Source organism: Scyliorhinus canicula, chromosome 14 (genome assembly GCF_902713615.1).
Source record: "Scyliorhinus canicula chromosome 14, sScyCan1.1, whole genome shotgun sequence".
In the NCBI taxonomy this organism is placed as follows: Eukaryota; Metazoa; Chordata; class Chondrichthyes; order Carcharhiniformes; family Scyliorhinidae; genus Scyliorhinus; species Scyliorhinus canicula.
The window spans coordinates 144566491-144590492 of record NC_052159.1 but is presented as its reverse complement, the minus strand read 5'-3'; the positions used below and the strand labels follow the sequence as shown (position 1 = coordinate 144590492).

At 43.7% G+C, this 24002-nt stretch overlaps 1 protein-coding gene across 3 annotated transcripts in view; it reads left to right on the top strand.

The window, feature by feature from the left end:
• Nucleotides 1–24002, top strand: part of lmo7a (LIM domain 7a) — a 245725-nt gene that overhangs the window by 131798 nt on the left and 89925 nt on the right. For all 3 annotated transcript variants that reach the window (XM_038819100.1, XM_038819099.1, XM_038819098.1), the window contains exon 6: nucleotides 17380–17410. In XM_038819100.1, the coding sequence (XP_038675028.1) occupies nucleotides 17380–17410 (31 nt within the window). The remainder of the gene's footprint in view (nucleotides 1–17379; nucleotides 17411–24002) is intronic.

Below are 24002 nucleotides of genomic sequence, written 5' to 3'. Positions count from 1 at the left end.
CATGTGGTAATAAGATCATCTGGTCAGGTTAGCCTCAGGTCTCCAGTCAACTCAGCATAGTGTCAACCCACAGTCAAAGTATGTATGATAATTAAGAGTTCAATAAAATCGAGTTGCATTTCTTCAAGTGTTGGAAGCCTGTCTCTCTCACTGCTGCAGTAAACGCAGTCCTCGCAGATCCAGCTTACCCAACACATTAAAGGTCTCATTCATTTTTCTGTGAAGCAGTGTATTTGTAGGAATAGCAAAGACTTGCCTTGGAGAGCTTGCTGGGAAGTTGTTTACTAATTTTTAGCGACTATATTTAATCCTTTCTTTGACACTCTGCAATCAACATCACGGAATTTCTCGTGAATGTGCCAATATTAATTCCAGACTTGGCGAAAATCTTCCTTTTTGAAGAAGCGGTTCCACACAGGGAGCGAATGCACATTAAAGTCTCGATTCCTCTCCATGCTCTTTGAAGGGATTAAAATATTTGAAACAAATCACAGTGATTCCCGTAACAGCCTCCCCGAACAGGCGCCGGAATGTGGCGACTAGGGGCTTTTCACAGTAACTTCATTTGAAGCCTACTCGTGACAATAAGCGATTTTCATTTTTTTCATTTCATGTATGGTTAATGGCACCAGCCAATCAGCAGTGTATTTTAATAGGCCTGAGTTGCAAATTCTTGTGAGAGATGTAAAACTTGTGCTGCTGCAATTTTCTAAGTCAAGCAGTTGTCTGTTTTGTTTACGCTTGAACACATCTGCAGGTGTTGTTGAACTATTGCTGATAGAAAGCTGGTCTATGGATCACATGTACAGAAATAACACAAATCTTTCAAGAATTCGAGGTGTTTTTTTTTCTAAAACATGCCACAGCTTGTTCCTGAGTTTCTATGTTTCTGAAGCTAAGTATTGCATCACAGAATAATACTACAGTGGGGAAGAGGCCCTTCGGCCCATCAAGTCTCCACCGACGCGTGAAAGGCCCTGACCTATCCACCTAATGTCACTTGCCAGACCTTGAATGTTATGGTGTGCCAAGTGCTCATTCAGGTACTTTTTAAAGGATGTGAGGCAACCCGCCTCTACCACCTCGCAGCCCGTGCATTCCAGACCATCACCACGCTCTGGGTAAAAAAAACCTTTCCTCAAATCCCCCCCCCAAAACCTCCTGCCTCTCACCTTGAGTTGTGTTGGCTTGTGTAGGCTTGAGAGATGAACAGACACTTCCAACACAGATGAAGGTTCAACTCAATTTTATTAACTACTTCTAACTAACTAACACACGATGACTGTGGGTCTAAATAATGCTAACTTGAACAGGCACCGTTACATTGCAGTATTAATGTAAGCCTACTTGTGACACTAATAAACACTATTATTATTTGTTTGTCTCAACCAGGAGATCATTCAAATGCTACAATTGGCCTCAGTGCCCTGAGCTAAAGAGGGCAAGCATATGCCCGAATGCTTACTATTCATCATCAGTAAGGCCCCCTTCTTTCCCGCCCCCATCCCCTCGGCCCAGCCTTGCTGCTCCAGGATTCCAATGTGATCATTGCTTTGTTTCAGTTGAAATGATTGTACTGGTCGCAGAAAGTGGCTTACTGGGTTCAGATAGCCTGCTGGTTATTCCTGTCCAGGAACATTGGGTGTACTGCCTTTCCTATATTGTGCATCTTTCAGCGTTATATTGTAGATGTGAGCCTTGGTGCCCAATACTTCAGCCGAGATGGGGGTGAGTGTGGCACTGATCCGCAGAGATATGTGTTGTGTCGAATGGGGAACTAAGGGTACCGGTAACAGAGTTGTGTTTTGGGGATTCCAGGGACACTGCAGTAGCAGTTTAGCACTTCCCAGATGGCTTGCATAGAGCTTTGGATGAGCTACATTAATTGAAAACCCTGGGCGCGATTCTCCGCTCCCCACGCTGGGTGGGAGAATCGCGGGAGGGCCGGGCGAATCACGACATGCCGCCCTGGCACCCCCCCGCGATTCTCCCACCCCACCCAAAATGGCGTGTCGCGGAATTGCCGGTCACCGGTTTTCACGCCGACCGACAATTCTCCGGCCCGGATGGGCCAAGCGGCCTGACGAACCCGACCGGTTCACGCCGGCGCCAACCACACCTGGTCGCTGCCGGCGTGAACATCGCGCGACAGGTAAGTCTGGGGCCTGTGGGGGGTGGAGAGAAGAACGAGCACCACGGGCGTGCTCGGGAGGTGACTGGCCCGCGATCGGTGCCCACCGATCGTCGGGCCGGCGTCTTTAAGAGACGCACTCTGTCCCCTCTGCCGCCCCGCAAGCCGCCACGTCTTGCGGGGCAGCGGAGGGGAAGACGGCAACCGTGCATGCGCGGGTTGGAGCCGGCCAAACTGTGCATGCGCGGCTGACGTCATTTGGCGCCGCCGGCTGCGTCATTTGGCACCGCCGGCTGTGTCATTATCGGCGCGCCGCCTTGACACCAGCGTCAAAACCCGCCAGCCGAGTTTCACGAAACGCCGCTCCTAGCCCCCCCGGGGGGGGGGAGAGAGAATAGGAGGCGAGGAGCGGCCTCCGACGCCATTGTGAAACACTCCGGGTTTCACGACGGCGTCGGCCATTGCGGAGAATTCCGCCCCCTATTTTCGAAGTATAATATATGATCCAGGCTTTAGGATTCTGAATGCAAAGTGGTAATCTGCCTTTTTTTTAAATTTAAAAATAAAGTTGCCATTTCTGTACACTCTCCTTTCTCGCTTCAAAGCACTTCACAGTCAATTAAGAATTGTGAAGGCTTGCTGTTGTAATGTAGAGAAATGCGGAAGCCAATTTATCCGTAGCAAAGTCCACCAAGCAGTAATGAATTAAGTGATCAGATAATCTGCTTGGAGGCATTAACCTAAAGATAAAAGTTGGACAAAATATCGAGGGGGAAAAACTCCCTGCTTCTGTCAGAATACAGATATTTTATACCTACCTGATAGGGTCTCCGAACGTGAGAAAACTTGTGGTTAAGGCAAATGTCATTTGCAATCCAATTTGAACTTTTTCTTTTTTTATATAAAACAATTAAGAGTGAAAATGAATTTGAAGCAGTTTGTAACCTAGCTATGCCAGGATTGAAACACAAAAAAAGGAACTTGCATTTATACAGCACCTTTTTGTGAGCAGAGGACATCCCATAAGACACTAGAGCAGAATTAGGCCACTCGGCACATCGAGTCTGCTCCGCCATTCAATCATGGCTGATGTATTTCTCATCCACATTCTCCTGCCTTCTCCCCATTACCCCTGATCCCCCTATTAATCCTAAAACTATCCATTTCTGTCTTAAAGACACTCAGTGACTTGCTCTCCACTGCCTTCTGCGGCAAAGAGTTCCATAGATTCACCATCTTCTGGCTGAAGAATTCCCTCCTCATCTCGAAATTAAAGAATCGTCCCCTCAGTCTGAGGCTGTGCCCTCTGATTCTAGTTTTCCCTACGAGTGGAAACATCCTCTCCACGTCCACTCTATCTAGGTCTCTCTCTATCCTGTAAGTTTCACTAAGATACACCTCATCCTTCTCATCTCCGATGAGTACAGACCCAGAGTCCTCAACCATTATCCCAAATGACATATCCCAAAGTGCTTTAGGTCTAATTCCTGTTGCGATGCTGGAAGAATACGAGTAAGAAAAGGTTATTTGGCCTGCAAGCTATGTGCAGCTCGCTTTGCTGAAGATATTAATGACCAACTTCTAGAAGGCAAACCTTTCAACACACTCCCTGCTTCCCAAAGAGAATTGCACAAAACCACGCACAAAAAAAATCCATTTCCACGGTTGTCCAATTACATGTTATTCTTAAATCACTTGAGTTGAACCAATGTTCGAGGTGTCCCCAAGTTTTTACTCTTGTGCTACCCAGGGATATTTGGTGACTCATTCTTATAGTATTATACTTCATCTTTTTTCCCCCCCCAAATTCCCCTTTGCTCAGAAGTAATTTTTTTTTGTGGAGACATAATAAGCAAGTGTTGGTTGGTATCTTGTCAGCTGACCGCAATTCATTTGGAAACCTGAACAGTCATTGGCTTCCTGCTATTGAGGGGCGACAGAACGAGAGCCATTGCCCAATAGTTTCCAGCAAGGATTAGTTTTATGGTGATGACAAGTCGGAAACATCCAAACCACCACCACTGACCAGCTCAGACCAACTATCTGAATGCATGTTCACTTTAAACAATCAAAATGTTAAATGGTTTGCTCGGGTCTCGGTATCAGCCATTTGCTACTCTTTGGAGGGATTGTGGGGAAGGGGAAATCTTCTAATTTTGTATTAGTTCTGTGATCAGGGTATAAGTTCATAACATGTTCAAGATATCCCAATATCTGAAGAGCAGGGAGATTTTTAAGCAATGCCTTCACCATCATTTACCTTTCAATCAACACTGCAAACTGATTTATCTGACTGCTTATTTCAGTACTGACTGTGGGGTTTTGTTCTGTATAAGTTGACTGCTGCGTTTTCTTACATTGCAGTAGTGAAGTCAACTGGCTGATGTTGTTGGCAATGAACAAAATACTTGAATGGTGGTCTTTTTCTAATCCTCCAAGGCTGAGACACGGGGGGCGATCTTCCGGCCACGCTGCGCTGGAAAATCAGCTTGCCGAGGCGCAGCGTGGTCAGTGAAAGCCAGGAGACCCCGCTCCTGGGATGTACCCAGCTCGCCATGCCTCGCGAGATTCAATGCAATCTCGCGAGACGTTGCAAGGGGAATCCTGCCCACAATGGGCTGGATGACATTTTAACCATCTCCATATGAGGGCGAGGCAGTCAGCATTGCCCTGATGTGCCGATTCCTGGGGTAACTGAGGCTTTGGGATTCAATCCCTTTACCTGTGGGACCTTGGGCGAGCGCCATTCAGCACTGGACCCCACAGACGCCAGATGGAACGGCACTCGTAGGGGGTCTCCAACGGAATTGGAGGCTCCCAGCTGCGTGCCCTTTGGGCAAAGTGGTGCCCTGGCACTGCTGGTGCCAGCCTTGCCCCCTGACAGTGCCACTTGTGTGTCAGCCTGGCAATACCAGGGTGCCGAGGTGACACTGTCAGCTGACCAGGGCGCCGTCAAGATGCCAGGTTGGAAATGCCAAGGTGCCAAGCTGGCATTTTTCTGCGCGCACGAGACTGGACGGCGGGTGCCTGGCATGGGTTTTAGGGAGAGGATTGGTGGGGGGGGTGGGGGTGGGGGGTGAGGGAACCCTTCCATGTTGCCTTTGGGCTGGGGGGGAGATTCTTTTCAGGACCTCTGAGATCGGGACACCATGAAAAACAATTTAAAACTGGCGTCCAGATCTCTCGCTACAATGGGGAGTTCCAGAGAGCGAAACCCCGTTTTTACAATGGTGAGCTATGAGCGGCCTGGGCCACGTGTTCCCCATTCAGGCCCCCTATTCGAAGCAAGCCCCGTTGAATAGCCATGTGTTTTTTGGCACTGCGAGTGCCGGGAAACAGGTAGCTAAACGTGCTCACTTGGGACTTTGTTCCCTTTTGGGAAGATCAGGCCTACTATTGCCTTACAGTAATAGTGTAGCTGCTGGGATTTGTTTTAATCCATGGTTATTAATCTAATTACATCTATGAACTTCTGAATCACCTTTCTTTTTAAAGCCGATTATGCAGTGTCTTTTGCCGACATTAACAGTAACTTCACTTCAAAAAAGAATCCATTACATTTGAAACACTGAGGCATTTCCTGACGGTGTGGAAAATGCTCCCCAAATAACTGAACAACTTGTTTTTGTTGTTTTATTCATAAGTCATATTGCTTCATGTTCTGAAATGATTGAAGGAAAGAAGCCAGAGGACATAAGGTAGTGAAATGTTTTTGAACGTTAGTCATTTTCTAATTGTGCGCATTTATCTTTAGGTTTGCATTCTAAATTCCTGCGTTCACGTGCAAATGGGTCACATTGCAGTTACACCCTGGTTTGTATTTTCCGCACATCGGGTGTCCGCACTTGGGCTTGGAAGCAGACGCGGGGCTTGGAAGCAGACGCGGGGCTTGGAAGCAGACGCGGGGCTTGGAAGCAGACGCGGGGCTTGGAAGCAGACGCGGGGCTTGGAAGCAGACGCGTATTGCGTTTCCGACCGCAATCAGCCTCGCTTCGCAATCTCACGCTGGTTGGCAAATTGATAGGCAGCCCGTGTGAAATGCACGCTGGAAAAGGTTATGACTGCTGGTGAAGGCAGGAAGGGGGTGGGCACAGAGAGAAGGGAGGGTGCAGACCCGCACAAAAGAAATCCCGTAGGAAAAAGGCTGCAAACAATGTCTAGGCCACACGTTCAAGCACAAACCTCAGTCCCCAAGCAGTTAATTTCAGCCCTGATATTTCATCCCGCCCAGGATCAAGGTTACAGCTTAAAACGTAAAGGTTGCCTAGCCATTCGGCCCACATATCAACCATGAAGGTAGACGGGCCACTTACAGTCGCTTTCAATTGGCCCTTTAATGGGCGAAACTGCCTGCTTATTTGTTGGTGTGCATGTTGCTGACTCTTGCATCCATGTCTGCGGACCGGGTGAGTGCGTGATGAACCGGCCAATGTCCTCGTGCATGATTTAACATGATTGCAGGTCAGGCGCGGGCCAGCCCGAGGAACACTAAACACTGGCCCCTGTTAGGAGCAGTGGCGTCTGCATTGGCTTGATGTTGATTGCAGAGTGTCAATTTTAAACGAGCCACTTCCTATTATAAATATGGACGTGTGTTTTATAATGGAACATGTTCACAGGAAGTGCATGCAGATTTCCAATATATTAACAGAGGCAGTTGATTTCAACATCAATTGAAAACACAGCTGGGTGATCTCAGGAAAACGGAATTACCCAAGGTTTCTGGAAGGGTGAGAGGACTTTTTAAAATTCTGTGGCTTCAGCCATAATTACGAGAATAAGCAGCATTTACTGCTCTTAGCAACATCATATTGAAAACCAGGATAAAGTTGTACTTTGGTAAGTTTTTATTACGTGGACGTATGCTGCCATTTTATCTGATGCTCTGTGTTCAAATATTAGGCACAGACTATAAAGATTTAATGCAGATGTATACCAACACCCTAGCTGTTTCTCCCAATCGATCAAAAATGTTTGTGAAGCTATACAGTTACTGTATAACGTGAACAGAATTTTATACAGCTTGTATGCCCATGCATGGAGCAATCTTTCGAAATGAAGTAAGTAAAATAAAAGCAATTTGCTGCAGATGCTGGATTCCGAAACAGAAACAGAAAATATTGGACCATCTCAGCAGGTCTGACAGCACCTGTGACGAGAGAAGGGAGCTAACGTTTCGAGTATCGCCGACTCTTCATCAAAGCTGGAGAGAACTGGAAATAGGGTCAGATTTATACTGTTGTGTGGGAGCGTGGAGTGGTGGGGCTGGATAGGGGGCCAGAAGTAGGTGGAATTTGACAAAGATATCATGGACAGAAAGACAAAAGGAAGCTAAGTGTTTGTGGAATTCTTTGTATAAAGCAAAGAGCCAGAACTTCCGAAGAGTGCCAATCACAGTCGGATTGCCATTCTGCTCCAGGGTCAAAGGGTCAGTTAGAAGTAGTTTTAATTCCAACTTTCTCTGGCTAACAATTCTAACAAGATGGTCCGAACCGTCCAAAGTATCCAAATTAAATTGGAGCTTCAGATGGTTTCCAGTGCAGGTTAAATTGCCCATTGGGGGTTGAATTTCCTGGGCAATTCCTCTACAGTCCTTGCGGTAGGACCTCCGGGGGTATCCCCCTGGAGTATGTTCTGGGGAACGACCCCTGGGACCAGGAGTTCTGGGTATTAATATGGACATCACTAAATATTAAAGGCACAATATTTGAAAAGCATGGGTTTCAGATTTTAGTTGGTAATTCTATTATAGTTTGTGTGACATTTGGACTAAATGAGAGCTCCTTAAGGTTGAGTAATGTTCTGCTGTTTGTCTTTTTGAACAGAAGCACATTGCTTCTGGGAGTGAGAAGGACTTTCTAACACTTTCATTTTTGAACAAGGTTAAATAACTGGTGGAATTGTCTCGTAAAAATGGGTTGCGTGGTGACTTGGACTGGTTTTTGGTTACTCCTTAGCAACTCTTACCTACGATATTCCTTCCAAGCCTGAACAAGTTTCTTTTTGATTTGTGGAGTTCAAAGTAGCAACACGGCTCAGAATTGTTGTCCTAGCTCATGTCATTGTTTGTGCTAAAGCAAGTACTGACTGAACAACAAGCCAAACTACCGTCCTGTTTGTTTGTCGTGATAAGGATGTGAACTATGAATTTTCGCGTAGCAAATGATTTACCAATTTCACCGGTGAGGTTTCCATTGGAGACGCTGCTTTGTACAGCTAATTAAAATCCATGTTTATATGAAGCAGTCTCAAATGTAGTCTCCAAGTACTAAAGGATTGCAATAAAGTAGTATTTTAGACTTTAGTGCATTGCAGGCAGAGTATATTGTAAAGGGCTAAATATATATGGTTCATTATAAGCTTTGAAGAAATATTTTGCTCAAGATATGCACATCTTAGATGAAGGCAAAGCAACCCACTTGACTGGCACCCCATCCGCCATTTTAAAAACTAATTTTCTCCACCTCTAATGCACAACTGCAGCAGTGTGTACCAACTGCATGACACACGCCACTAACTCATCAAAGGCTTTCAACACCACGATCCAAATGCATGACCTCTACCATCGAAAACGTCAAGGGCATCAGACATATGGGAGCACCACTGCTTGCAAGTTCCCCTCCAAGCCACTCGCCCATTCTGACTTGGAACTATATCGCCGTTCCTTCACTGTCATTGGGTCAAAATCCCGGAACTCCCTCCCTTACGATGCTCTTACAATGCTGTGTGTGTATCTGCACCACCTGGACTGCAGCGTTTGAAGAAGGCAGCTCACCAGTACCTTCTTACAGCCATTAAGGGTGGGAAATAAATGCTGGCCTTCCCAGCAATGCACACATACTAATAAGAAATTCAAACATTTTTTCTCTCTCCAAATTTCCCCAAGAAGGTGACTGTGATGACACTTCTCCTTGAACCAAAGCCGTCCCTGTGGCAATAGAGCTCCATGTTGGGAATTTCTGGATTTTTAATCCAGTGATAAAGAAGGAATGGTGGTCTTGGAAATGATGTTCCTCCTTTGACATTGCTGCTCATGTTCTTCTTGAAAGATACAGTTCTGAGATGATGAGAAGGTAAACTTTGTTTAGTACTGTAATATGTCGCAACTATAACTTCAGAGGCATCTATTGAGGATCAAACATAGCTTATCCATAATGTTGATGATCGCAGTATTTTTACCACTTTAATCAGGCCGTTTTTAATTTGATGTTCTGCCTATAAATGTTGAGAATTGTTTGCAAGATGTCAGATTGTTAGTATACCAGTCCGGAATTGTTTGCAAGATTTCAGATTGTTAGTATACCAGCCCGGACCCCAACATTTGTTAGGACACCGGACGAGCCCCCAAACAATTTTTTAAAATTTGTAAACTGCGGAAAGGATACTTCATCCCGGGGGTAATGACTCTGACCAATAGGAATCTTTTATGTTACGGCAAACTTTAATTTAAACACAGATCTAACCACATTAACATCAAACAAATAACTTTACAATTAACAGTTAAACAGTTCTTAAATAAAAGGAAAAACTGCCGCTACCCCTCGACATCTGCCGCTAGCGCTCTCTACCTGCTGCTAACTCCAATTCAGCAAGCCAATACAGTTCAAATGCCACATATAAAATAAAGTAAACAAAACCAATTACTTGCTGATCTGACAAAAGCATTTGGAAGAGATCCTTTCAAGAGCAGACCCAGTACACTTCTGCGCAACAGAACAGCATTTGGTAAAACTGCTCTTCAGCTTAAAATCTTATAACACATTGCAAAACTACTGACAGACTTGGCTCCTCCCATTAATTGCATCATCTGTATCCCACTAAGTTCCATGACCTGCTTAGCCAGGACCAAATACAATCTCACAAATTATCCACACTCCAGGGATTCTTCAGCAATTACAACACTATTCCATTAGCCCGTTATCTGTTACCAAGTGAGGGGTTGGAATGAATGATTGCCTCATTTTTTATGACAGATTAATTACAGCTTTAATAGCTGGTATGTATTTTAAACCAGGGTTTTTAATAACATTTATATGAAACGTAATATATCAATTCCTTATATTCATCACGAGTGTAAACTAATGTAAGCCAATGATAAATATATACAAGTTAAAGCATATGTTTAAAGTTTAAATACTATAATACTTGCCTCATAATGTGTAATGTTATCAGGAAAATTGCTCGACCATCAAACACTCCAATAAGTGGTAAATAAGTGAATTTTCTTTGTTTAAATTACATCCAATAAATGTTTGCTGTTGGCAATTAAAATGGGCGGTTGGAGTTTTAAAGGACTAATTAAAATACTTCGAACCAAATTCTTGCATTTATGTGCTTGTTGTTTTTTTGCTTGTGACTGACCCTTGGACGGAGGAGGAATTGGCATTAAAAGATTGGTATTGACGATGTTCCATTTTATAAAAGTCTTCAAGCGAATTAGCAACCACTTAAATTAAGTATAGCTACAAAAATTCAACTCCTGTCCAAAGTGACATTATACTTTAATTGCCTTGGTACAGATGATACTCTGTGAGCTTATGGTATGCTTGTGTTGATTATCTATTGCATATTGATCCTGAGTTGAATGCACTGACATTCTAAGACCTGTAGCATGATATACTGGGTGTGATTTAACATGCAAAAAAAAGTCCTCTTTTGTCGCGTATCGCAGGGTGTTCCTCGGTGCCCGTAGTGATGAGAACAACCCCACTATCAAATGGGACTGTCGTTTTTTTCTGGCCTCCGCCGAGGCTGCAGTTACCTCACTTCCTGCACTGACGAGCTTGCAAGTGCAGGAAAAGATCGGAGCGCCATTTTTAAATGCCACCTCATCTCTCGGATCCCTCCGGACTGCTGCTTGGCAGTGCCACCTCTGGACTTTGGCAGTGCTGCCGTGGCGTTGCCAGGTTACCACCCTGCTCAGAGAACGACCAACCTCTGATGGCCTGGAAACCCACCTAGTTGCCATTACGCCTGGCCCACGTTTGTATGGACCAGTGCTAAACAGCGCCACAGAGAGGTCTCCCAGGTGCAGGCGTTCGTTCCCAGGCCGAAGAGGAGTTGGGCACTGACATATTTAAATGAGCCTCATGCCTCACTTAAGTATGTTGATCTGGATCTTGCCATGCGAGTGTGAGATCCAGATCACAACGTCTCGTGAGATCTCGCGTGCAGTCTCTCGCAAGTTTTAACGGACCCGTCACGTCACCTAGTTGAGCATGATAAGACCGTTTGATCGCCCCCATTGTCTTTGGATTCTTCATTACGGAAAAATTGTCCTAATCTGACTAATCTTTCATCTGCTTTTGTTGCGTTTTTAAAGATTTCACTGCAATGAAATTGCAATGCTACAAATAGTATTTTGAGTGTAACCCCATTTGTTCTAAAAAGTGAAGTGTTCACGAGACGACAACCTTCCCTCCTACCTGTCCCACGCAGTCTGCCAAGGCTTCTATTTCCTTTGGTATGAGCCTCAGACCCCATCCTTGGCTTTTCTCTAAGTCTTCGTTCATTGGTATGATCCCACACTTTGTGTGCTGATCCACCTCTTACCACTTCTCGATCACCAATCTGTTGTCTGATCAACGTCATGTCCCGGGTCTGTCAACTTCCTTCAGCTCAACGTGAGCAAGACCAGAGCTTCCACAGAACACCTCTGCATTTTAGCGCCTTGGCATCACACATGGACTGAGCTGAACCTTCATTGGTTTCTTACCCATGTGTGCAAGTATCCATAGCTTCCTCCCATCCTAGTTTCTAGCGCATATCTTCTACTCTTTCAAACGTGGCCTCATTTGTATCTCCCCTTCCCTTCACTGAACATTCAGCTGTCTCAGTCTCATGCTTTAGAACACTTCTGCCTTGTTACCTTCAAACCCATCGACCCTAACTTTTTTGATTTTGCCATTGGCCCAATACCCTTTTTTTCTCTTATAATATACCATAGCATATCTCTGTGAAGGAGCTCTACAGATAGATACTTGTAAAGATCAGAGTTGCATCACTCCTTTGTAAAACAGTGGTTTGTTTGATTTTGAATGGTAGACACACAAAGTGGTCAAATCTTCTATTGTCTTCATGATCAAAGCATTTAAATTATTTATATGTTAGTTTGGTCATTAATTTGGCCTGAGAGCACTTGCTTACAAGGATGTCTTTTTACTCATTTGGATGTGGGCATTGCTGGCTGGGCCAAGCATTGCCCTTGAGCTTAGTGGCTTGAGAGGTCATCTTTTTTTCAAGAGGGCATTTAAGAATCAAGAACCATGCTGTGAATCTGGAGTCACATGTAGGTCAGACCAGGTAAGGGGTGGCAGATTTCCTTCCCTGAAGGGCGTTAGAGACCCAGATGGGCTTTTACGGCAATGGTTTCATAGCCATGATTAGACTTTCACTGTGGTGTGGTGGGATTTGAACCCTGGGCCCCCAGAGCACTACTTGGGTTTCTGGATTATTAGTCCAGTGACACCAACTTGGGAATAGGAAGTTTCACCCCTTCCCCGTTTGAAGGAAATGTTAAAAGAAACTAGCTTCTGAAAAGAATGTCAAATATAAAATGGTTTGAATACAGAATAAAATGTTAACTGACATTAATCCAAGTTTTGTTTTCATTCTGAAACCCTTTTCTGCAAAAGTTCACCCATTCTAGACATGTCCATATGTTTATATGAATTGGATTTTAAGTATTTGTAGTTGATATTACAATTTGATGATTGAAGGAAATTGCTTTTGTCTGTAAACCTAACTTGTGTGGCAATATTCGTCACATGGTCAAAGAATGCATGTGGTTATATTAAATTCATCAAACAACAACAAGGGAAGTAGTTGCTCCTTACCTTCTGTGACCACACAGTGAAAAGGAGCATATCCTGGCTTCAATCAAACAGGGACATTTAGGATCTTGTTTTCACATTGATAAGAGAAGACCATTTCCAACAAGCCCAAATTTGTCATGAATATCTACAATAAACCAATGCATTCTGGGTGGCGCAGTGGCACAGAGGTTGGCACTGCTGCTCACAGTGGCCAGGGACCCGGGTTCGATTCCGATTTCGGGTGACTGCCTGTGTGGAATTTGTACATTCTTCCTGTGTCTGCGTGGTTTCCTCCGGTTTCCTCCCACAGTCCAAAGATGTGCAGGTTAGGTGGATTGGCCATGCTAAATTACCCCTTAGTGTCCAAAGCTTTTGTGGGGTTACGGGGATAGGGCGGGGAGTTGGGCCGAGGTAAGGTGCTCTTTCAGAGGGTTGATGGGCCAAATAGCCTCCTTCGGCATTGTAGAGTCTAGGATTCTCTGAATCCTATGCCAAACAAATGGCCAAAATTGAAAACTTAATCCAAATTATTTGTAATATCTGAAAAATGTTGGCCACCAATTAATATCTAATGTATGCATTAATATCTAATGTCTGCATTGGTATCGACTGAAAATCACAGTCTAATGTTTGCCCCTGGTACAGCTTTGAAGGAGTAGTTCTTGAACTAGGAATTTATTTTGCTGTGTAATATCTTTCTAGCTTCCTGCCATGAGAGACCTTCCTTTGATCGGACATTGGGTACAGTTACACCTGAGGGATTTACAATATCCTGTTGATGAACTAGGTGATACAGTACATTAAAAAAAAAATAGCCCTGTTACTTGTAGCAGCTAAATTGAGCACAGCTCGAAATGATAGTGCAAATGACTTGCCTGTTTTCCCATGTGGAGCAACTAGTTTGCCACAGTCCCTATCCTGGCTTGGACAGGCTAATGGTCCAAATCTGCTCCACCAATTGGAAGTTTGAGAGTCTTGGGCTTATTGGTAGCAATTTTCTTTCTCTTTTATCTTTAAATTGTGTTTCCTTTCCATTCCAGTGGTTCTCCAGATTTCACCTTGGCTTCTTCACTCCAGTCTCAATTCCCATCAGTCTTCCTGATTATCATCATGGAATCTTTTGCATGTTGCTTGATCTTACATTGCATTTTCTCCCTACATCCATTCTGCAAATGAGCTTTGTCTGTCTTCCGCTATCAAAGAGTTTCCCACCATTCGCCCATCCCTTCTCCCAGACCTACCGAGATTATAATCCATTCCTTTAGCACTCCTTAAGACTTGATGTCTGTGACTTTCAGACTGGTGTCTCAGCCCCCATGAATTGTAAATTATACAAAACGTTGCTTCTCGTAATGCTGATTTAAAAAAAAATAAAAGATTATTTCAGAGGCTGTGAGGGTCACAGCATTTATTGCTCATCTCCAACTGCCCTTTGAGGTGGCGGTTGTGTGTCACCCTCTTGAATCACTTCCGTTCAAAGCCCTGATTTACAGTATCACCAGGAATCCATATCAAGTTCGCACCTTTGCTCCCACGTGTCATGTTAAATGTTGGCCACCCACTTCAGGGCGACATGGTGGCATAGTGGTTGGCACTTCTGCCTCACGGCGCCAGAACCTGGGTTCAATTTTGGCCTTGGGTGACTGTCTATGTGGAATTTGCATGTTATCTCCATGTTTGCATGGATTTCCTCAGAGATGTTCCGCCTTCCTCCCACAGTCTAAAGATGAGCAGGTTGGATAGATTGGCCATGCAAAATTTCTCCTTTGTATCCAAAGATGTGCAGGTTAGGTGGGCACAGGGTTATGGCGATAGGGTAAGAGAGTGGGCTGAGGTTGGGTGCACTTTCAGAGGGTTGGTTCAGACCCGATGGCTGTATGGCCACCTCCTGAACTGTAGGGATTCTATGATGATTCAGTAATCTCTTCCAGCCCGCTGTTCACTCTATTCCTTGTTCACTATTCTTGTTGTTTCATCATTGGCCGCAGCTCTTGCAGCCATTCTGCATCCACCCCCGGAACTCGCTTCCAAAAATCCCGTCTTACCGTCAAAAATGTTCTCTTAAACTCTTCTGGCCCATTCCGGTTTACCTGCTCTTCCATTCCACTCTGCCCATTGTCCTTCTCCAGTCTCCTGTGATGGTTTAGAGTGATGGCTTTGTCATGCAGAATAATCTATAAATACAAGTTGTGCCTTGACACAGGAAGCGATTGCTTTAATAATCGAGCTATTCAACAAGACTCAATTATGCCTTTTGGGCATTTTACCTAAGTGGTGAACACGGTTTGTCAAGGTGATCTTTGAATGTGTCATTTGGACTGGCAGTGGGGTGGAATTGGATTGAGTTAAAATAACTTTAACCTAGTGTTGTAAGACTTCTTACTGTGCTCATCCCAGTCCAACGCCGTCATCTCCACACCGAGTTAAAATAGCACTTGTTCTGGGTTAATGCATTGTCGTCGGTCCCAGAACTTGTCCTAATCAGTGCACCTTTGATAATAATGATCTTTACCATCACAATAGGCTTACATTAACACTGTAATGAAGTTACTGTGAAAAGCCCCTAGTCGCCACATTCCGATGCCTGTTCGGGTACACGGAGGGAGAATTCAGAATGTCCAATTCACCTATCAAACACGTCTTTCGGGACTTGTGGGAGGAAACCGGAGCACTCGGAGGAAACCCACGCAGACACTGGAAGAACGTGCAGACTCCGCACAGATAGTGACCCAAGCCAGGAATAGAACCTGGGTCCCTGTTGCTGTGAAGCAACAGTGCTAACCACTGTGCTACCGTGCTGCCCTACAATTTTAAGGGATGTTAAAATTTCTTCCCTTTCTGGCGCGTTGCCCGGTTGGGAGGCAGGGCTTTCAAGTGAGCTGCAGACTTCTGTTAACACTCTTGAACAGACCGCGAATGTTACAGTTTGCCCAGGGTGACTGCTTCCAGTTTTCTTTGGCCTCCTTACACGAAATGTGGGCATCTATCGAAGCTGCTGCAGTATAATGGTATGTTCTGCTCGGAGGCAAAGAGAACATCTCGAGCCAAGCTGCACAAGATTTGATAAGAAACAGTACAATTGTTTTAAGAGTATTGCGGAGAAAGTTCGCTCAGCTGATTCCTGGGATCTTGAAAGGAAAGGTTTGACACATTGGGCTGTACCCATTGGAGTTCAGAAGAATGAGAGGCAATTTTAATGATATTAATAAGATCATAGAATTTGCAGTGCAGCAGGAGGCCATTTGGCCCATCGAGTCTGCACCGGCCCTTAGAAAGAGGACCCTACTTAAGCCCACGCCTCCACTGTATCCCCTTAACCCAGTAACCCCACCTAGCCTTTTGGACACTAAGGGGCAATTTAGCATGGCCAATCCACCTAACCTGCATGTCTTTGGACTGTGGGAGGAACGGTTTCCGATAGAGCACCCGGAGGAAACCCACACAGACACGGGGAGATAGGTCAAACTCCAAATAGTCACCCTGGGTCGGACTTGAACCTGGGTCCCTACAGCAGTGCTAACCCATCGTGCTGCCCAACCTTGGAGAACGTAATAGGGGACATGCTAAAAGAATGGTGCCCCTTTTGGGAGAGACTGAATTATCGAACAGAGTTTAAAAATAAAAATGCTTCCCATTTCAGACTGAGGTAAGGAGTTTCTTTTCCTCGGAGGGCTGTTAGCCTGTGGAATTCTCTTCTCCAGGGAGCAGTGGAGGCTGGTCATTGAATATTTATAAGGCAGAGTTAGTTAGATTCTCGATTGATGAGAGTCAAAGAATATGGAGAATTGACCGTAAAGCAGAAGCCACAATCAGATTAGCCATAATCAAATGGCGGAGGAGGTTCAATGGGCCGAATGGCTTACCCCGCCTTCTGTGTCGTATGTGTTTGTTGATTAATTTTTAGGATCTCTTTTTTAAAAAAAATGAAACTTTATTGTAATAAATGCTGGTGAGGGGGAAGAATGGAATAGACTGACATGAAATACAGCAGCAAAGTGTGTTGATTGGGCAAGAAAAGTAAGTAAGAGCCAGCAATCAAGATAGTTATTGGTGCACGCACTAGTTCCGCACAAGTGACCTGGATATGTAACTTGACTGGAAGCATCTGTTTGTATCATAGGGCACACCTTGATTTACCTTCCGAGATAATCCCATCATTTTATTCAAGGAAATGAGGCGTTCACCTCACAGCAATTCAATTTGTTTTTTTCCTTCACATGTTCCCTGCCAACATTTCTCTCTGGTAAATAATTGCTGTACAAGTGCTCACAGATACAACTAACCTTTGTAACATCAGGGTAGAGAGCGCAGTCGCGTTGCTGCCTCTTTATAGATGGGTGACTTTAAAAATTGGAATGTATTTTAAGCAAAATGCATTTTTGACTGGACTTGCTCAAGTCAATTGTCCTGACGAGAATATTTTGACCTCCACAGGCGCGAAGAAAATCAGAGGAGGCTCAAAAATGTAAGTGACCTGCTGCTTACCAGTAACTGAGGCGTGTATTCTGTCACAAATTGTATTGCCCACTTGTCTATTTTGAAAATACATGATTTTTGTTCTGATTTTTAAAAAAAAATTGACTTCAGTATCAAGTTTTCACCTGTTTTCTTTGCAATGTGTTTATGTTTGGAGTTCAGTGTCACTCCAGGCCTGTGACACAGATCTGAGTTATTACTACTTGTCCGGCCGCATTCTTTGCTCCTGTGTTGATTTTGGAGTTACCCGTCTAATTGGAACGAGCTACAATGGAGCATGATTTTTCAGCCTGCGATGGCCTGTCAATTCCAAATCAGGAATGTTCTCTGTTTCAAATAGTTTGTGATAAAGCAAGTGGGCCTTACATCATTTTGTTTAAATTGGCGACCTTATTTGTAACTATTCGACTTCTTGTAGAATTTGGAATACTTTTGTTGTCAAATACGAAAGTTTAGTGTTCACTTTCAGACAGAGTTATGTTCCTAGTAACTGTTCACATTTGCTTTGTAATGATTCAGTGTTTATTTATAATGAAAAGGTAAGGTCTGTCTGCAGTACCAGTTGTATGTATTCTTATTATGTTGTTATTGATTGAAATATATCAACTTCAAAATGCCAGTTTTATATTTGTTCTGCTATCATAAGAACAAAGGAATTAGGAGTAGAAGCAGACAATTCAGCCCTCGTGTCTGCTCCGCCATTCAATCAGATCATGGCTGAATCTCTTCCTGCTCTCAAATCCACCTACTCACCTGTCACCTCCCCACCTGTTCCCCATATCCCTTTGACCTGTTTCTTTCAATCAGAAATATTTCTATCTCCTTCTTGAAACCATTTAATGATTTGGACTCCACTTCACTATGGGTCAGCGAGTTCCACAAATTCACCACCTTCTGTGGAAGTAGTCCCTCCTCATTTCAGTTCTAAATCTACCGCCTCTTAACCTATGTCCATAACCTCTCATTCTAGATTGCCCGACAAGGGGGAACATTTGGTCCACGTATACTTTATCAATCCCTTTTAGTATTTCCTATAAATTGATCAGATCCCCCCTCGTCCTTCTGAACTCCAGCGAGTATAAGCCCAAACTGTTCTCTCCTCGTATGTCAACCCTTCCATCCCCAGAATCAATCCGGTGAACCTCCTCTGAACTGCCTCCAATGCCACCACATCCTTCCTTAAATAAGGAGACCAAAACTGGACACTACTCCAGATGTGGTCTCACCTGTAGTGATATGCATCACTGTATATACACGAGGGGTTGAGGTAAATGCACTAAAACTAAGTAACCACTAGAGGGAGCACCAGCGATATGTGTGTATATATACATAGACAAACAGAAAGTCACGACTCTTCACAGGAACGGCAGCTGGTGAGCAGGACACAGACAGGCAGCTCAAATGTAACATAGTATAAATGCTGGAGAGAGAACAAATTCATAGAAATAAAGCATCTACTTCAACTGTAAGACTACGAGCTTTATTCAGACACAAGGAATAATACATGGTACTAGCTGACTTCAGAACGCTTACTGGAAAAGTTACACAAGATGCAGACAAAGCAAGATTGAAAACAGAAGAAAACTTGTACGTGGGGAGACTTCGCTGAGTGGATAAAACCCGTTGGAACTCCACTCCATTAGATGGAAAATTTTTAAACAAACGTTCGAACTATATATCATAGCTAATGAGTTGAGCACGGCCTCAGAAGAAATGAAAATAACACTTCTGCTAGCAGGACATGAAGCTAGAGAAATCTATAACTGTTTTAATTATGTGAAAGGTGAAGACAACACCAAATTAGAAGTAACACTTAAAAAATTTGAAGATTACTGTAACATCAGTAACAATGCTGCTTTAAGACATTCAATGCTCAGAGACCACATTGCACAGGGAATGAGTGATGCGAAACTCAAAAAATCATTACCAGAACAGAAAGGTTTAATGCTTGAAATCGCGATTGACAAGTGCAGATCGCAAGAAAAAAATAGAGAAAACTTTAAGTTTTTAACAAGAAAAAACGGCGATAAATCCTTTTCCACGGGTCTGAAGAAGTTAAAATGGCGTGTGAGCACATTTTAAACTGCTCAGGTAACAAAGTATGCAAATCTGGGTCTAAAAAATAAGTTTTGGGCGTAGATCGTTCTGCCCTTGCACAAGCCGCGCATGCGCAGTTGGGCAAAAAGAGCGCACAGTTCGAAGAGGAATCTGTGCATGTGCAGTTTACGAAAAAGTGCACAGTAAAGGAAAATCGGTTTGCGCATGCGCAATCAATTCCTACGTTTTACGTCACGAGCGTCATGACATCAGAAGACTCCCAACCATGCCCACTTAAAGGGGAAATGTCTGAAAATCACAAACAAGACTCTTAAAGGCACAAAACCAACAAATTTAACCTCAAAAACCACAAAAATGCTGGAACTTCTATCAGCAGTTGAACATAACTTTCACAGCACCCTGGAACAAGCAGTTTCCACCACCCAAAGTGAAGCGCACAATGACAAATCCGTAACTAAAGAAGATGATTTGTTCATTGAACATGAAGAGAACAATAACACATCGGAAACAAAAAAAGATGATTTGTTGTCGAAAAATACTACTCAGACATGGCTGAGGTATTTGGATATGATGATCATAAAAGCATCAGTGCCACGATTGAAAAGCTCTAGACAACTCTATTCATGGTAGATGAATCCAATACCATGATGCAATGGCAGATCGTCGATACATTGGATGACAGCAACCTGTCAAATACCCAAGAAGTAAACGATGCCACACAGTGAGTACTGAACGACTCCATTGAGAGAGCACAGATCGACTCCACAGAGAGAATATTGCACAACTGCACACAGAGAGCGATGAAAGACTCCACAGAGAGAGCGACACAAGCCTCCACAGAGAGCTCATTGACAGACTCCAAAATGGAAGCAACTAAAGACTCCTGAGCGAAGTCCATGCATGAACAAGACCATAAAGATCTATCAACCTTATCTGAACAACCAGAAGCAGACTATGAAAGTCTACCAAACTCCCGTAATTAACAGGAAGATAATATAAGTCTACCCACTGTATGTGAGACAAGTGACGAAGAAATCACAATTCCCATACAAGATGTGCAAGATCACAATGAGACTGACAAATCTCAGCTCATCTGTACAAAAGAACTTGACAACCAAAGCACAACCACGCATGAGTCTAGTGTCAATTAAAACCTCATCTAATCTTGACAACCTACAAGAAAATTAAATCTTGACGACGTTGACTCCAGAAGAGGAGCACCAAGAAACCAAAGGTGATACAAATGAACCAGAAATGACTCCAGAAGAGGTGCACCAAGGAAGCAAAGAAGAGGAATCAAATCCATCACAAATGACTGATGTCACCAAGATCAATGCGCCATCAGATCATTCTCACAATCCTGAAGAAGAAACGCTCAATGTAACAGCAGATACCACAACGGACACCAATAAATTTGAGAATGACTCAAATCATCCACACGGAACAATCATTGAGCGCAACAAGAACAACAAAAACAACAAGAAGCACAACAGAAAGAAGAACAACAGCAACAACATAAACAACCAAGAAGCACAGCAAGCACAACAACAAAAACTACAAGCACAACAACAAAAACTACAAGCACAACAACAAAAACTACAAGCACAACAACAAAAACTACAAGCACAACAACAAAAACTACAAGCACAACAACAAAAACTACAAGCACAACAACAAAAACTACAAGCACAACAACAAAAACTACAAGCACAACAACAAAAACTACAAGCACAACAACAAAAACTACAAGCACAACAACAAAAACAAACAAGAAGCAGAACAAAGACAACAAGAAGCAGAACAAAGACAACAAGAAGCAGAACAAAGACAACAAGAAGCAGAACAAAGACAACAAGAAGCAGAACAAAGACAACAAGAAGCATAACAAAGACAACAAGAAGCATAACAAAGACAACAACAAGAAGCAAAACAAAGACAACAACAAGAAGCATAACAAAGACAACAACAACAACAACAAGCATGACAACAACAACAACAACAACAAGCACGACAGAAAGAACAACAGTGAAACAACGACCTGTACAACATTTTTACAACTCTGCACATGAAGGACAATGCAACAGCACACTCCAAAACAATGATAAGACTACCAGCACACCATGGCATGATAACGAATCTCACAAATTCACATTTGCTCCAGAACAAACAAGTACACCAGCTTTCAAGGCAGATGACACACTAAATCGATACCACAAATACAGAAAAAAGTCCACGTCAGTCAACATCAGTGGTTCGACCATTCGAACACCTTGTGATGATTTATTGCCAACTTAAAAACAAGAACACTGATGACAGTCACAAAGAAGTTACAATATCAATATCACCACGTCAACAACAGAAAAAAGAAACTCTACTGAACAAATTTATTAAGATTGGACTCATAAATGTTAATTGGCTTTGTATAATCATCAATATCATCACAACTTGTACATGTCATTTATCTACCTGTTTTGTACAATTTTCTTTCACAAAGTACAGAAAATATGCAAAAAGAAAAAAGAGGGGGTGTCATGATATGCATCACTGTATATACACACGGGGTTAAGGTAAATACACTACAACTAAGTAACCACTAGAGGGAGAACCAAAGATATATATATACATAGAAAAACAGGAAGTCAGGACCTTCACAGAAACGGAACCTGGTGAGCAGGAAACGGGCAGCTCAGATGTAACATAGTATAAGTGCTGGAGAGAGAACAAACTCATAGAAATAAAGCATCTAATTCAACTGTAAGACTATGAGCTTTATTCAGACACCAAGAATAATACATCACCAACCCCCTGTACAATTGCAACAACACACACTACCTTTATACTATCAGCTGCTGACACCTTCAACCCATTTCTCTGTTCCCTCTAGACATGATTATTTCACATTGTCCTTGCTGGCATGTCCATTTGCACCCTCCTGTGAGCCCCATCCATCCTCTGTCTTTGCCTGCTGACCTACATTAGCATCCAGTCCACCAAAGCTTTGATGAAATTCTCCTCCTTGTGTCTAAATTCCTCCATAGCCTTGTCTTCCTATCTCTCTGACTTCCTCCAGTCTACAAGGGTGCCATGGTGGCACAGTGGTTAGCACCGCCGCCGAACAGCGCCAGGGACCCAGGTTCAATTCCGACCTCTGGTGACTGTCTCAGTTTGCACTTTCTCCCCGTGTCTGCGTGGGCTTCCTCCGGGTGCACCGGTTTTCTCCCGCAGTCCAAAGATGTGCAAGCTAGGTGGATTGGCCGTGCTAAATTGGCTCTTAGTATCCAACGATTGGGTGGGATTAATGGGATGGGGCGGGGGATTAGGCCTCGTTAAGGTGCTCTTTCGAAGGGTCAGGGTGGACTTGATGGGCCGAATGGCCTCCTTCTGCATTGTAGAGATTCTATTGTATGTCCTTTCAAGATCCGTGCAATCTACCAATTCAGGCCTGTAATGCATCATTTGATTTTAATTCATCATAGAATTTACAGTGCAGAAGGAGGCCATTCGGCCCATCGGGTCTGCACCGGCTCTTGGAAAGAGCACCCTACCCAAGGTCAACACCTCCACCCTATCCCCGTAACCCAGTAACCCCACCCAACACTAAGGGCAATTTTGGACACTAAGGGTAATTTATCATGGCCAATCCACCTAACCTGCACATCTTTGGACTGTGGGAGGAAACCGGAGCACCCGGAGGAAACCCACGCACACACAGGGAGGATGTGCAGACTCCGCACAGACAGTGACCCAAGCCGGAATCGAACCTGAGACCCTGGAGCTGTGAAGCAATTGTGCTATCCACAATGCTACCGTGTTCCCTATTGCAATGCCATTGGTGACTGTGCTTTCAACTTCCCGAGTCCGAAGCACTGGAAATCTCTCCCTAAATCTCTACCCTCTCTCCTCCTAGAAGATATTCCTTAAAACCTACCTCCTTGACTCAGCTGATGGTCATCTGCCCATCTATTTCCTTAAATGCCTCGGTGTCAATTGGTTTTGAGACATTTCTGTTTTGTTAAAGTTGCTACACAGATGCAAGTTGTTGGCTTTGACATTTGGGAGTGATATGTAAATCGTTAGCTCCATTTTCTCAAAAGAATTTGATATATTGTACTCCTGATACTCATTTCCATTCACTCATTAAGAAGCACCTGCTCCATCAATCTTGAAACTTCTACACTACATTTGGACAATATTTCCCAGTAATGCTTGGATTGCGTTTTTTCTTTATTCTTTCGTGTGATGTGGGCATCGTTGGCAAGGCCAGCATTTGTTGCCCATCCCTAATTGCCCTTGAACTGAGTGGCTTGCTAGGCCGTTTCAGAGGGCAGTTTGGAGTAAGCATACTGTTGTGGGCCTCCATGTTGGCCAAGCCAGGTAAAGTTGGCAGATTTCTCTCCCGAAACTAAGGTCACTGGTGAATCAGATTTATTTTTTTAAAATGGTCATCATTAGTGAGGCTAGCTTTACCTTCCAGAATTATTAATTGAAATTAAACTCCACCAGTTTTCGTGGTGGGATTGAAC